The sequence below is a fragment of the Trachemys scripta genome, chromosome 3 (assembly GCF_013100865.1).
Source record: "Trachemys scripta elegans isolate TJP31775 chromosome 3, CAS_Tse_1.0, whole genome shotgun sequence".
NCBI classification, from domain to species: Eukaryota; Metazoa; Chordata; order Testudines; family Emydidae; genus Trachemys; species Trachemys scripta.
Genome location: NC_048300.1, coordinates 159,302,143 through 159,317,101, shown reverse-complemented (window position 1 = coordinate 159,317,101; position 14,959 = coordinate 159,302,143). Strand labels below are relative to the sequence as shown.

At 36.9% G+C, this 14,959-nt stretch overlaps 1 protein-coding gene across 1 annotated transcript in view; it reads left to right on the top strand.

Annotated features, from left to right (window-relative positions):
- The window catches only part of LRRC1 (leucine rich repeat containing 1), a 99,435-nt gene that overhangs the window by 67,546 nt on the left and 16,930 nt on the right, over positions 1 to 14,959 (top strand). Inside the window, exons 5-10 of the mRNA XM_034766322.1 lie at positions 1,351 to 1,407; positions 3,147 to 3,210; positions 4,363 to 4,437; positions 6,478 to 6,622; positions 10,326 to 10,444; positions 14,431 to 14,514. Of these exons, the coding sequence (XP_034622213.1) occupies positions 1,351 to 1,407; positions 3,147 to 3,210; positions 4,363 to 4,437; positions 6,478 to 6,622; positions 10,326 to 10,444; positions 14,431 to 14,514 (544 nt within the window). The remainder of the gene's footprint in view (positions 1 to 1,350; positions 1,408 to 3,146; positions 3,211 to 4,362; positions 4,438 to 6,477; positions 6,623 to 10,325; positions 10,445 to 14,430; positions 14,515 to 14,959) is intronic.

The following is a 14,959-nucleotide window of genomic DNA, read 5'->3' as shown; positions in this document are numbered from 1 at the left end:
AGAGTTTTTTTTGTGGAAATTAGTCAGCGATGTCAACAACAGGAGTCTTGCAACAGTCTGGTGGGAGAACATGTTGAATGGAGAGCACACTTGCATTCTGTTGCCCTGGGATCTGTTTGACAGGAGGGATACAGTTCTGCCTCATGGTCAGTCTTTTCTCTTGATACACTTGGCTACATGAGGAAGTCAGACACTATATGACCTTGTAACTTGCAAATTATTATCTATCAACTATGGTTTAACAATTTTTAGATTACCAGGAAACGTGAGTCCCACCATATGTTGTTGGACATTAAGGAAAAAAGCTAGAAAAAAGGTACTAGCATCTCATCATTGGGGATACTTGATCCACCAGTTTCTTGTATTGATTCAGAAGAAAAATCTTTATTTGCAAATATTCTCATTGGTGGGTTTTTATACTAAGGTACCCATTCAACTTCATGTATCCTCATTCTAGTAATAAATTCTCCAGTGTTGGATATAATCAGTGTTAGAAATGTTTTAAATTTAGTTCTTGTTTGAATTCAGATTTGGCTGAAGAATAGGACAGTGATTGCATTTCTGTTTGCAATAGTAGCTACAAATACTTTATTTTTTTACTTCACTTTGTCCAAAAACAAAATTATACCTTTAGCACTCAAGTAAGGCAGGGCATATTATGTCATAGAGAACTGCTTTTTATTTGTAGATACAGTATCTGGTTTTTATTTTTTCCTGGGATGCTAGAGGATTAAAACAGATTATAGCATTGGGATAATGTCTGACTCCTTGTGTTCCATTTAGTCATAAATAAAACCCTGAAAAATCTGAATGTTACTATGGTGATGTTAGTAAAAGCTTGGCTTATGGAGTAAGCAAACGGCTTAGAAACATACTGTCACTTATGATAATGAGCATGCCATAGTTGTCAAGTTGTGTATAGCCAGAGATGAGTTTAGTTGCTGCTGCTGTAACTTGTTACAGCCCACATGTCATAATCTAAAAGCCAATAAGTAAAATTACTTTCATATCATGACTAAAAAAACCCTACATTCACTTTTTGGTAATTTAATACCACTGACCTTTTTATCAAAGTGAAAATGTGGGGTTTTACTTCCTGCGTTGATTGCTTCCTTTCTTGATTTGTGTTTTAACAAAAAAAAGTCTAATTTTTAAAATTTCTCTCTTTAGTCTATCAAGCAATCATGTGAGATGAAGTGTGAGGAGATTTTAAAAAAGAAATTATTGCGGGATGACTTCCATTGGAGATCACTGAAATACACTGTATAAAAACTTCCTTTTTCCTTAGTTACTGAAATTATTAAAGAAAATATCTTAAGATGGTTTCAAAAATTATTATTTATCTTTTAGCCTTTTTAACCTGGCCTCCTTGGAACTAAGAGAGAATCTGCTGACATACTTACCTGAGTAAGTTCCATTGCATGTGTGTCTGTGGTCATGTGTGCTTTAATATATGCCCATCCTAAAAAAAAAAAAAGTCTGAAGTTAGTATTTTTTCTGGCCCTCATTTAATTTGTGGATGAATACAAGGTGTTTTCAGTCTCCTGCGTAATGAGTGAAGAGTTACGGGCTGTACCTCTCCCTTAATAAATAGCAAGTTGCCTCAGGAACTTTGTTCATCACTGGTTAGGAACAGGAGTCTGAAGGCTGTGTGCAAATCAGTTTTACCGGTGTAATATGTCAATGTAATAGAAATGTGCAGAATATACTGAATAGCTAAATACGCTAAACTAATGCCAAGTTATTAAAGAGGTGGAAGCTTGAATCATTTCATGACCAATATTAATTATTATGCAAATGAAAGTAGCTCTCATGTTCAAAACTTTTAACATTCACTATGTGAGCTGTATTAAACCTGTGTGGAGCTTTGCATTTTTATTTTTTTTTTAAGTGTAAATAAGCACTTAGAGGTTGAGTAATTTACAGAAACTTTGCAAACCTGGAGATAAGTGCCTCTGACATCCCCTGACAACATCTAATGAGAAACTCAACCTCACTCCCTACTCCTGCTGTGAAAGAAAGAAAGTCCTAGGATTTCTACTGGGGTGCTGTGTCTGCACCAGGTACAGGGAGTCAAGTCTTTTTTTTGTGTCCACCCCTGCTTGGACATCTGACTGTTTTTGAACTCCTTAGTCCCTTTTGGCTACTGGAAGAGGAAGATTTTTCCATTCTTTCTTCCCAGTACCCCACAGTCTCCTCACTGCTGAGGGACTAAGGGAGTAAAGAGTCTCTTCTTTTGGCTTCCTGGCTGCTACGATCAGGGGATAGGTGTCTCTGATACTCTGCTCCTATGTTATCCTCTTTTAAGTCTTCCTCTCTTGTGGATGTATCCAGTAGTTCCCCAGTTGCTGCTGTTCGTAACTGTCTCAAGGTGCTTCAAACGCCACAACGAATTGTAGAGTATGAATAGATAGATTTTCCACGCAGCATCAGAGTAAAACTGTTTATAAATGGACAATCTTACTGCTGCTCAGAGTTCTGAATAGCAGTAGTGAAACTGACCCGTCTTGTCTTCATACTGCTGCAGCTTGGGGAAAGGTAAGCAGAAGCTCCAGAGGAGGGGTCTGTTCTGAAGTGTGTCAGGAAAGCTCTGTTGTTTGTTCACATTCAGAAGGCTTCTTTTAAAGCCATAAATGCTCAAATTCTTTTTTTTTTTTTTTAAATTCAAGCTGAAATTCTGCAAAGCTGATGAGTTAAGACATTTATTCATCAGGGAAAAAATCTTTATTTGCTCTTGGTGAGTAGGCATATGAAGGACTTGTCAAATCTTGACCTACATGCTTTATAAACCATTTAATTTGATCAATGCAGGGTAATGCAAGACATTTTCATCCAGCTGTAAATTGGTTTGGATCCATTTTGTGGAGGTTTTCAACTTATTCTAAATTATGTGGTATTGACTGTGGCTAAGACTGGTGATTAGCATAATGGACAATGATCTGATCAATTATAGTGCATTTTATGCTTCAGAGCCACAACATTATACTGACAAACCCAGTACTCTTCAGTATCATATTAATATACATAATCTATGCCCAATAAAATCCTTTTCTAGAAGAACGTATGGTTATACAGTGGAAAGAGCTCATTCAAGTATCTAGGGGTTCTGATGGTCTAGTCTAATTGGGTTCTCTCTTTGCTTACAGATCACTCACCCACCTGCAGAGACTAGAAGAACTTGATTTAGGAAACAATGAACTTTATAACTTGGTAAGATATTATCAGTGGAATATAGCATTGATGTTGGTGTTTCATGTGGAACTAAAATATCTAGAACAGAAATTTCCCAAACTGGAAGCGGTGACACTTCTGGAACATTTCTATACATATAAATGAAAAATTGGCAGTGATATGCTGCCATCATGTTATCTATTTCTGGTGATCATCATACCATACAAAACAATAAGTTCAGCTGATGTACCTTGATACTTTTATGTCCCTATCCTAACTATTACTATAGTTATTAAAATGATGTGCTATGCAATCTGGTATTTCAGCATACTTTATTAATTTGTGGTAGAATTATTTTTCTGCAGAAAAGGAAAGATCCCCACAGATCTTTCTCTGCAGAAACAAAGCAAGGGACACAGATTGTTTTCTCTGTTTCTCAGTTGTGCCCTAGTACTTATCTTTTGTCATTTCAAGATTGAACTGAGGTCTCATTTGGGTGTTACAATATGAAATAAGGCTCTTGTGCAGAAACAAAAATGCTTACACTTTGCTCTTTTTAAGGCATATTTTAGTGATTGCACTAAACACTTAAATTATATTAATGTTACAATTATGGTTCCACCAACAACTCTAATTACGCAGTTGTGCTATACTGTGTTCTCCCGTATATGCTTATGGCATTCAAATATGACAGTAATACACAATATTGTGTGTGGGGGGTGGTGGTGGGAAGGGGATGGGTTAGAGTTGTTTTGGGAGCTATAACTTGGAGTTTAATTTTTTAGGTAAGTAAAAAAAAAAAAGGAGGACGACCCTGTATAGTCACTTGAATATACATTTTTTTCTGATTCTGTCTAATGGGTTGTAATTGCTAGCCTAATACCTATCTCTCCTCTGCATGTAAGGGTGTTAAACTGTCTGAGAATGTGGAGTCCCCTTTGTTAGTCTAACATAGTCTTAGTCAAATACATAAATTACCTGTTGGATACTTACCAAAATATGTAATGAATACAGATAACTTATAGTCATACTTGGTTCCATTTTCTAAATCAGATCTAGTATTACAACATAGTATTAAAATCAGTGTGTTAGGTCTCCTGGGCAACAAGTTTTTCTTCTGTTGCATGTATTGCTTGTTTCTGAATTACCCTAACTACCTTTTGCTCTTTTGTTTTTGTTTACATTTTGCAGCCAGAAACAATTGGTGCACTTTTCAGTCTTAAAGATCTCTGGCTGGATGGAAACCAGTTAACTGAAATACCTCAGGTAAGGTAGAGTTCTCATGAAAAAAGTATGTGTGAAGAAAAAATTATTTGTGGCTAAACTACAAATATCAAACTTGCTTTTCTGGGGGAGGTATGTTTTTAAACTTTGAAGTTTATAAGCTTTTTTTTTGGAAAGTTCAGCGAGTATCTTTAGGATTTCTGCCTCTTAGCTTTAGAAGGTTGGGCATGATGCCTTTGTCATATGCACCAAAAACTGTTGATAGGCTTCAAAGGGTTTATCTGATGAATGACAGGACATTTCCCCCTTCCAGAAATTGGTTATTCTCAGTCTGTAGTCAAGTATCAGGGGGTAGCCGTGTTAGTCTGTATCTACAAAAACAACAAGGAGTCTGGTGGCACCTTAAAGACTAACAGATTTATTTGGGCATAAGCTTTCGTGAGTAAAAATCTCACTTCTTTGCATCCGAAGAAGTGAGGTTTTTACTCACGAAAGCTCATGCCCAAATAAATCTGTTAGTCTTTAAGGTGCCACCAGACTCCTTGTTGTTTCAGTCTGTAGTGTTCATGGTTCAGGGATTGGGAGACCAGTATTCAGTTCAACTGACTCTCACTCTTCACACTTGTCAAAATGCAAGTAATCAAAGTTGTGTGTGAACTGTCATCTTCTGTAGCTTTCTTCTGCTGTTTAAAATACAGTGTACAGAGGAAATAGGATAATAAAATTCCCTCCGTAAATAGAATTTTGAGATCCCAGTCTTGCAACTGGATCCATGCAAGCAAATACCCCATTGACTTCAATTGCAGGAAGAGGGGCCTTAACAGCTAAGGTATTTCTGTAATCTAGTAAGCTTCCCTGTCCTTAGTGCATTGAGAACAGCTTTTTTAAGATTCAAGCCAAAAAATCAGTCAATTTCACTGGTATTCTATATGCTGAGTTCACTGTGGGTGGTGTGGAAATCTTGCATGCTGAAAATCAATGCAAAAACAATGGTGTGTACAAGTGAGCTTAGTGTATGCCTTTTTCTGTCATTAAGACTAGCTACAGTAAGTACTTGTAAGAGGCTCCAATTAGACTCTGCCATATCTGGTTTTCTGTGGACATCTGAAGTTCCGCAGCCATTTTTAGAAATAAATAGTGGGTTTTGTTAATGGCCAATGGAAAAATCCTAAGAAAAAGCTTTTTTTGAGCGACTTACTTTATGTAATTCATTGTTCAAATATTAGAAAATAGAGAGAAAAATCTTTGCTATCTAGCATGATCAGTCTTCAGCTTTTCAGTGATCTTGTTGCTACTCTGTAGACATTTATATATGAAATATTAAAGTTGCTGTTCTATTTTTTATCTTTATTTTCAGATGTGTTGGTACAGCAGTGCTGAATGTTTTGATGATTAAAGTCAGCTATGACAGAATGTGTGTAGGAGTATACTCATAGTGAGGGTGTACTGAAAGATATAAAAATAAGAGGTGTCAATTTTTTCTAATCAGATCTTTAGATAAACTATATCATTGTCAAAACTAAGTAATTGGTATAATTTTATAGCTTTATAAAGTGCAGCACTTCTGATTTGTATTTCTCCATTTGCTGCAAAGGAAGGAAAAAGATATGAAATCCCTAGATATTGATAGTTACGGTTTGTTGAAATATCCGCCAAGAGGGGCCTATCGTAATTTGCCTTGAGTTACTTGGGAGAGAGAGACTTTGTATGTTGGATTTGAGTTCTGTAACTCTGAGAAACAACTACATTGAGTTTTTCTTCAAGAAAAAGACTGTTTTGGCTTATGTTTCACTTATACTGTTTGCTTGTGGTTCCTATTATGTACGCAATGTTTGAGATGGAAACATTTTTGTCTAAATTACCTAGCCTGTGCTAGTCAATATTTTTATCATAAGAAGCTGCTGTTGTCTTTTTGTAATATCTCCCAAAATGAAAATGGTCATCTTCCAGCATTTAGAAAAGAGGTCCTCTTTCTGAGTTCCTCATGAAATTTAAGTGTTGTAGGAAACTTTAAGTGACTTGGTGTTGCAAGTTTGGAGATGACGGGATTTTTTTGTTTTTGTTTTGTTACATGTGATGTAGGAAATAGGAAATCTGAAAAACCTGCTATGTCTGGATGTCTCTGAAAATAAATTGGAAAGACTTCCTGAAGAGATCAGTGGTCTGACTTCCTTAACAGATTTGCTCGTTTCTCAGAATTTACTTGAGGTGCTACCTGATGGTATTGGTAAGTAGTATAAAGTAAACATAATAATAGACAACTACTGGAACTGGTCTAAATAACAAGCTCATGTGTCCTGAATATCTTTTGCAATTTCTATTTATGTAAGAGATGAGCCTATCCCAATTTTTTTTTTAAATTATACACACAGTCCTCCTAATTTTGCACTTCGAATATTTTTATTTCTACTATGGAATTGATGCCTCACCATTTAGGCTGCCTAAATTTATTATTAACTTGCTGAGCAGAGTATGAGACAGTACATCGTATGTGATCTTTTACCATAAGAACCAGAAGGTTCAGTGTCATAGTTCAGGGCAACTGCCCCATGCTCCCTCTGCATGGGGTCCACCAATGGCATCCACTCTAGGCTCCCGGCTCCTCAATTGTCATTTCTCTTGGTTAGAGACCTGGATCTCTCTGACTCTTGACTGAGTGTTTTGAGGCTGCACAGTTTCCTGCATACACTGTGATATCCCCAGAAAGCCAGACTACCTAAACAGGCTGGGATCTTTCTCTTCAAGTGCTATAAACAGCTGTAATTGCCAGCAGTCACAAGTTACCACACAGCCCTTTCTAAGCATTTATTCATAACATGAAAACATTACAGAGAACACATTTAAAAAACAAAAGTTCCTTATACACATGCCAACAGCTTTCCAGAGGTGACCCATCAGTAATATGGGGCCTCAGTAGGCCCAAATCCTTCCAACCCATCCAGGGAAGGATTGGGTCCCCCTTGGACCTGTCTGTTGGCTGGAATGGATCAGAAATAAGACGCTAAGTTATTTTAAACTCAGTTTATCCAGAAGTCCTTTTTTTGCTGGTTTCTGGAGAATCCTATTTGAACTAGTACATGGGAGCCTCTCCAGGTGGTGACATCTCTCTGGAAGTGTTACAGTCTGAGTGAATTTGCATAATCTCTCCCCTCCCCCCGTTAGTTCTTGCAGGAGCTTTGGTCACCGTCTCCCATGGAATTGAATGATACATAAACTTAATACAGTAAGATCTCCCAAAGATACTGCAGGAACTTGCTCTAACTGTCTCAGTCTGGTGTACAAGTTGATTCATTGGAGGTTTTATAATCTGTAAATTCTATTTTGTAGCACATCAGATGTAAAATTATTTAGTAAATTTCATTGACCATAGTTCTTTAAATACAACATTGTGTGGTTTTTAAACCACAGCAGCTCCACCACTGGCTGCCTTTTGCATCTGAGGGGAGGGAGGAGAGTAACTCTGGCAGTTCCATTATCTGCTTCCCTGTTGGGTTGTTAGAGCCCTATGAAGAACAGGACTGGAGCTTGACTGATACTGCCGAACCTAGCACAGCCACTCGGGGCAGCTCAGGAGAGGGTAGAAGGAAGAAAACTTAACTTGGCACCCAGTGATGACTCTCAGGTTTTCTGTCTACAGCAAAAGGAACAGAACAGGACAGAGTCTGTCCTGTAGTATCAGTTGTGGCTCACTGACCTTTTTAAAAGTAATCTTTGGCTCTTCAGCTGAAAAGGTTAGACACCACTGACCTTGAGGAAGACGTGGTCCTTTCCCCAAGAAGCAGAGTGGCACTTAATGCGTATGCTAACTATCCGTGTCCTTAGCTACAGTGATTCTGTTACAGAGCTCTTTGACGGTGACAGGGCTTGAACTCATTTCCCAGAATGACTTTCTTTGAATTCTGACCTTATCAGTTACTGCATCTATCTTTGTTGACCAGGCCAGTATGAGAATAACTAGTGTTTGTACAGCACCTAGTGGATTTGACCATGGTCCTATTTGGGGCTTTGGGGTATGCAACCTCAAACTACTACTGTTTACTGTTAGTATTACTACTTCTAGTTTGTATTGCTAGTAAAAACTAACAGTAGTAATAGTCTGGAGTTTTTGTGGTCATTTTTGTGAGCTTGTTTTTTTAAAAAAGTAGAATGCAAAAAAAAAAAAGTTCCTATTTGGTGCCACTTGTAGACATTGAGGCTGATGTGCAGAGTTCAGGCTACAAGTCATGTACTGATATTAGCAGATGGGGTTGTTAGAACTTTCCCTCTATGCCTTTGGTCTTATCCCTCTTCAGTAAATATGCAGACAGGATATTAAACTGCAGCATTTACCAGTGTAACCTCCTTGGGATCCTTTATAGTATGATTTCAGTTACCTGCTAAAATCACTAAGAATATTTTAGGTGAGGCAAATGCTTGAAAATTTTATGTTAACTGTCATAAGAACGCACAGTGGAAGGACACAAAGCAAAAAGGGAAATCACGCAAAGTCTTATATATTCATAGAAAATTCATTATATAATGAAGGATCTGGTAATCTAATGTTTGTGATTTATAATTTTATTTTGTACAAAACTAGCATATTTGTATAGTAGTCCAGCACAATGATAAGGATAGATAAGGGCATCCTACATCACATCTTGGACCTGCCTATTCTAACTAAATGCAGAATGTTTTGATCACAGAAAATTAAATAAGGTTCAGTTTTCATAAGTACTGAATTGTTTTTAGTATCTGTATCTAATGAAATACAGGTTACTAGAGGCTTAAAATTTCAACCACTTTTGTATGCTTATCAGGATATATTGTATGGCTTGATTTTCCCCCCTCCCCTCCCCCCAAATCTCCCCAGTCATATTTGGATGGTGAAACATTTAACTCCTGATTATCCCACACTCTCCCTGTGTAAAAGGATTTCCCATTTCTTAACGCATGGATGTGGTATACTATTACCTCTTTGTCAAACTTCAGACTCACGAAATATAATTAAAAACACTTTTTGTCCCAAGCAAACCTTTCAGTTATTGGATTTTAAAGGCATTTATTATTGGGAGCATTTGCTCTCAAGTTCACAACTAACATTTTTCCTTTTCACATACGTTTATGGAGTCAATATTTGAGGAGGATGGTATATGATTTTGAGCTCCTCTTCCACCAGTAACAATCCTACATTTAAAAAAAGAAGAACAGGAGTACATTTAAAATTTATTTATGGATATTTTATTATCATTGTCTAAAAGAACTATAGTGTGTTTGCAATTCAGCACCTAAATCAAAGTGGAAATGAGCATTACATATTCAATAAACTGGAAAATTCCCCTGTTTGGCTTATATTTGTGATGTCTAGTTCCAAGTGAGCTTTCATTGTCCATATCTGACACTTATCCTATTTTTGCTATTGAACTTTACTCTAGAAAACTCTTGTCAAATACACCAAAATTTTCCAACAGAAGAAAAGTTGCACTGTATTTTGTATGATTTTAAATTTTCAAACCGTAGGTTATGTGCAGTTTCATGGTCTCCATTGTCTGCTGTTGAACATGCTTAGAGTTCCTTATTTTATTTTATTTTTTTGCTCTTACTGTTTGTGTTCAATCCCCATTAGCAATGCAATCCAAAGCATTAAATGTTTTCTGAATTATAGAATATTTAGTATTGATGTAGCTTTACAAAACTAGTTAAGGTTATCTGAGGAAACAATGCATTGTAGCATTTGGTTTTACAAAAAATTGTAATGCAGTAACAAAAACTAACATTCTTAAAATGTTCTTTTTAAAAAAAAAACTATTTTAATATTTAGATATTCACATGTATTGCAGATGTGCTGGAATAATACAGTATCAGCAACATGAAGTGTTAATCTTAAAGGGAACATCTGATGCGGATATAGTTGAAGCCAACCACCAAACTTAACGGTTCTCCTCTATTTATAGGAAATTTGAAGAAGCTGTCTATCTTGAAGGTTGATCAGAACAAACTTGTTCAGTTGACAGAAGCAATAGGAGACTGTGAAAGCCTTACTGAACTAGTTCTAACCGAAAACCAGCTGCTGGTGAGTATGGTCTTGACCAGGGCCGCCCAGAGGATTCAGAGGGCCTGGGGCAAAGCACTTTTGGGGGCCCCTTCCATAAAAAAAAAAGTTGTAATATTATAGAATACTATATTCTCATGGGGGCCCCTGCAGGGTCCAGGGCCTGGGGCAAATTGCCACACTTGCCCCCCCCTCTGGGCGGCCCTGGTCTTAACTGCTCAAATAGCTGGCAGTAATTAGGCCTGCTGCTATGCACTGATTCATTTTGATTGTAAGCCTTTATTTTATTTCTCCTCGTATTATAGTTACTGCTAAGTACAATACAATGGAGTTTGCATTAAGTAAATGCATGATTGTTACAACAGTCGTGGTATTGTTTCCATATAGAATATATTCTGAATATTTAAATGACAATACATTCAAGAGAAACTTGCCATAATATAAAATTGGTAAATCAAAGTTCTCGTTTTTAAATAATTGTTTTTCTGCGAGTGATTTATATGAGAGAATGGCATTGTGGAGTTACAGATTTGTCTTATTGACTCTTATGGAAGGTATGCTCTGTTTACAAGTATAAAGATTTTCTTCTCCTAATGGCAAGACCTGTGGACTCAACTTTTGAGCGAAAAATCAATTTAGATTGTTTTGAATATGTGAATCCTTATCAACAACAACAACCCCCCGCCCCCCAGACAATTGTTCATGTTCCCCAGGTGTAACTAAAGGCAGCACTTGGCTCAGCAATTAGATTTTAGTTCACAGTTCTATTGATGCAAAAAGCAGAGTGGAACCCTGTTCAATTTTAGCTATTTTGGCTCTGCAATACTAATAAGTAAAAACTTATTTATCAAAGTCAACAGATGTGACGATCCTCGGTCTTTTTACTCTGTTCTTGACCATGGTATGAACTGTAAGCACCGATGACTGAATATGTATAGAGCAACAATGCTGAGTAGCAAGGTGCCATTTTTACATGGTCCATATTTTGAAGTAGAGCTTCACTTTAACTTGTGATTTGCTAACTTAATCTAAAATTATATACTAGGGCTGTCAATTAATCACAGTTAACTCACACGATTAACTAAAAAAAATTAATCACAATTTTCAAAATTAATCAAGATTAATCGCGGTTTTAATCACGCTGTTAAACAATAGAACACCAATTGAAATTTATTAAATATTTTGGATGTTTTTCTACATTTTAATATATATTGTATTCTGTGTTGTAACTGAAATCAAAGTGTAATTTTTATTACAAATATTTGCACTGTAAAATGATAAAAGAAATAGTATTTTTCAATTCACCTCATACAAGTACTGCAGTGCAATCTCTTTATAGTGAAAGTGCAACTTACAAATGTCAATTTTTTTGTTACATAACTGCACTCAAAAACAAAACAATGTAAAATTTTAGACCCTGCAGGTCCACTCAGTCCTACTTCGTGTTCAGCCAATTGCTGAGACAAACAAGTTTTTTGGTTTTTTTTTTTTTTACATTTACAGGCGATAATGCTGTCCTCTTCTTATTTACAGTGTCACCAGAAAGTGAGAACAGGCAGTTGCATGACACTTTAGTAGCCGGCATTACAAGGTATTTACGTGCCAGATATGCTAAACATTCGTGTGCCCCTTCATGCTTCGGCCGCCAGTCCAGAGGACATGTTTCCGTGCTGATCATGCTCGTTAAAAAAATAATGCATTAATTAAATTTGTGACTGAACTCCTTGGGGGAGAATTGTATGTCCCCTGCTCTGTTTTACCTGCATTCTGCCATATATTCCATGTTACAGCAGTCTCAGATGATGACCCAGCACATGTTGTTGTTCATTTTAAGAACACTTTCACTGCAGATTTCACAGAACGCAAAGAAGGTACCAATGTGAGATTTCTAAAGATAGCAACAGCACTCGACCCAAGGTTTAAGAATCTGAAGTGCCTTTCAAAATCTGAGAGGGACAAGGTGCGGAGCATGCTTTCAGAAGTCTTAAAAGAGCAACACTCCAATACGGAAACTATAGAATCCGAACAACCAAAAAAGAAAATCAACCTTCTGGTGGTGGCATCTGACTCAGATGATGAAAATGAACATGCTTTGGATTGTTATCGAGCAGAATCAGTCATCAGCATGGACGCGTGTCCTCTGGAATAGTGGTTGCAGCATGAAGGGACATATGAATCTTTAGCACATCTGGCATGTAAATACCTTGCGACACCGGCTACAACAGTGCTATGCGAACACCTGTTCTCACTTTCAGGTGACATTGTAAAGAAGATGCAGGCAGCATTATCGCCTGCAAATGTAAACAAAGTTGTTTGTCTTAGTGATTGGCTGACCAAGAAATAGGACTGAGTGGACTTTGTTTTATTTTTGAATGCAGTTTTTTTGTACATAATTCTACATTTGTAAGTTCAACTTTCATGACAAAGAGATTGCATTACAGTACTTGTATGAGGTGAATTGAAAAATACAATTTCTTTTGTTTTTTACAGTGCAAATACATGTAATCAAAAATAAATATAAAGTGAGCACTGTACACTTTGTATTCTGTGTTGTAATTGAAATCAATATATTTGAAAACGTAGAAAACATCCAAAAATATTTAAATAAAGGGTATTCTATTATTAATAGTGTGATTAATCGAGATTAATTTTTTTAATCGCTTGACAACCCTATTATATACATCTTTTACTTGAGTTAGTAGAGTTTATTGAACTGCAAGGAATAACCTGAGTAGTTTAGTAATAGGGGCTTGCTTCCCTGCCTGCAACTTTTTGGATAGGTGAAATGATCAGTATTCTTTTAGATAATAACAAGAATTGTTTATCTGCTGTGTGTAGGATAGGAGGAGGAAATTTGGTTTTGCCCCCAACAAGCTCAACTGAGCACTTGTAATCCAGAAGGAGATGGCACTGGAGCCTGTATAAATACAAGAAATAACCTAATGTCTTTGTCCGTGCCACAGTGTCCCAAATGAGAATTCATACTGAGTCTCAGATAGGGGAAGTAGATGATATCTGAAAGTGGCAGCCAGAATTTATACTGTATCTAGCTAAACCGATTCCCCAGTCTTTTACCTCTAACCACTGAAGGTTCTGACTTGACATGAAGGGAAGATTTATTCACTTACATATTCATTTTAAAGTCTTTCATGATTAATAAGAGAATTGGAGAGCCTGTTGTGTAGGAAGCTTTTACTTTGGCTTTGTCTACACATGAACATTCCATTGGAATAAGATAAAGTATGAATTTAAAATGAATTAACTGTTCCTGATTTAATTTGGTATGTTGATGCTCTTATTTCAGAATAGAGCATCCACACATGAATTTAAATTGGGAATAGCTCCCTGTGTAGACAAGGCTCCCCTTTGATGCCAACTACTGCTGGGCATATTTTGATAAATAATAGTGGAGTCAAATTGCAGGCCCCACTGCTATGTGGTTGCTCTTTGTGTTACTCCCTGCTGTGTTAATCAGTTGTTTCAGCCGACGCAAGTTTTGCCGACGCAAAAGCTGCTCGCGGGGCTGGAAGTATTTTATTGGCAAAAGTGCCGACAGAGAGCGTTTAAACGTGCTGACTTTTAGCGACAAGGCTGCGTCGACACAGCCTTGTCGCTAAAACCTGCGTGGTGTAAATAAGCCCTTAGTTACAGTGGGAACTTATTTGTTTTTCTGCTTCTTCAAAACTGCCTTCAAAAGGACATTTAAATAATGTATCTTCTACCTTGTGTATATGGTCATTTTAGTACAAAGCTAACATAAGGAGTGCAGTTTGGTTAGAAGCTGAAGCAAACAGGCCAGTTCTGCCCTCAGTTACAACCCTGGAACTCCACTGAAATCAGTGGAGTTGCACAGTTGTGACTATGAATAGAATTAGTCCCTTATATGTAAACTTTTTGATGATAAAAAGGGCTCTGTCTCCTAGATCCTATTCCAAGTGAGGTAAAGTTTTTGTTTTGACACTGTGATCATAGAAGGCTTGTTCATGTGTCACTTTCTATTGAAACAGAAATTGCCGAAGAGCATTGGAAAACTAAAGAAGCTGAACAATTTGAATGTCGACAGAAACAAATTAATGTCTTTGCCCAAAGAGGTATGTCGTGTGCAGTTAACCATTATGATTATAGATCGTCTGTTACAAATGGTGACTATAGCTGCTTGTAGGAAGTAGTAAGCAGCTTTTGTTCTATGTGAATTACTAGAAAATATTCCTACCTAACAGGCTATGACCAAGGCTCTGTCTATTGGATTGCAGAGGCCTTGACAAAAGTAAAGGTGGTTTGGTTTCTAGTGAGTGGGCGGTATAATGGAACATAAAGTCCAAGACCTAAATAGTGTCTTATAAACTGATATATGATTGTACATGTCAGACCCAGCACTACTTGAAGACAGGTTTTTAAGGTCTGGTTATAACTCAGTGCACTTGAACCAAGGTGTAATTTTTTTCTGCAGGTAGAATGATGATACCACAAGAAATCCTGATCTTTAAAGTTGTGGCTGGAAAGCACATGGTGGTGGGGTGTTTTTTTGGATATGAG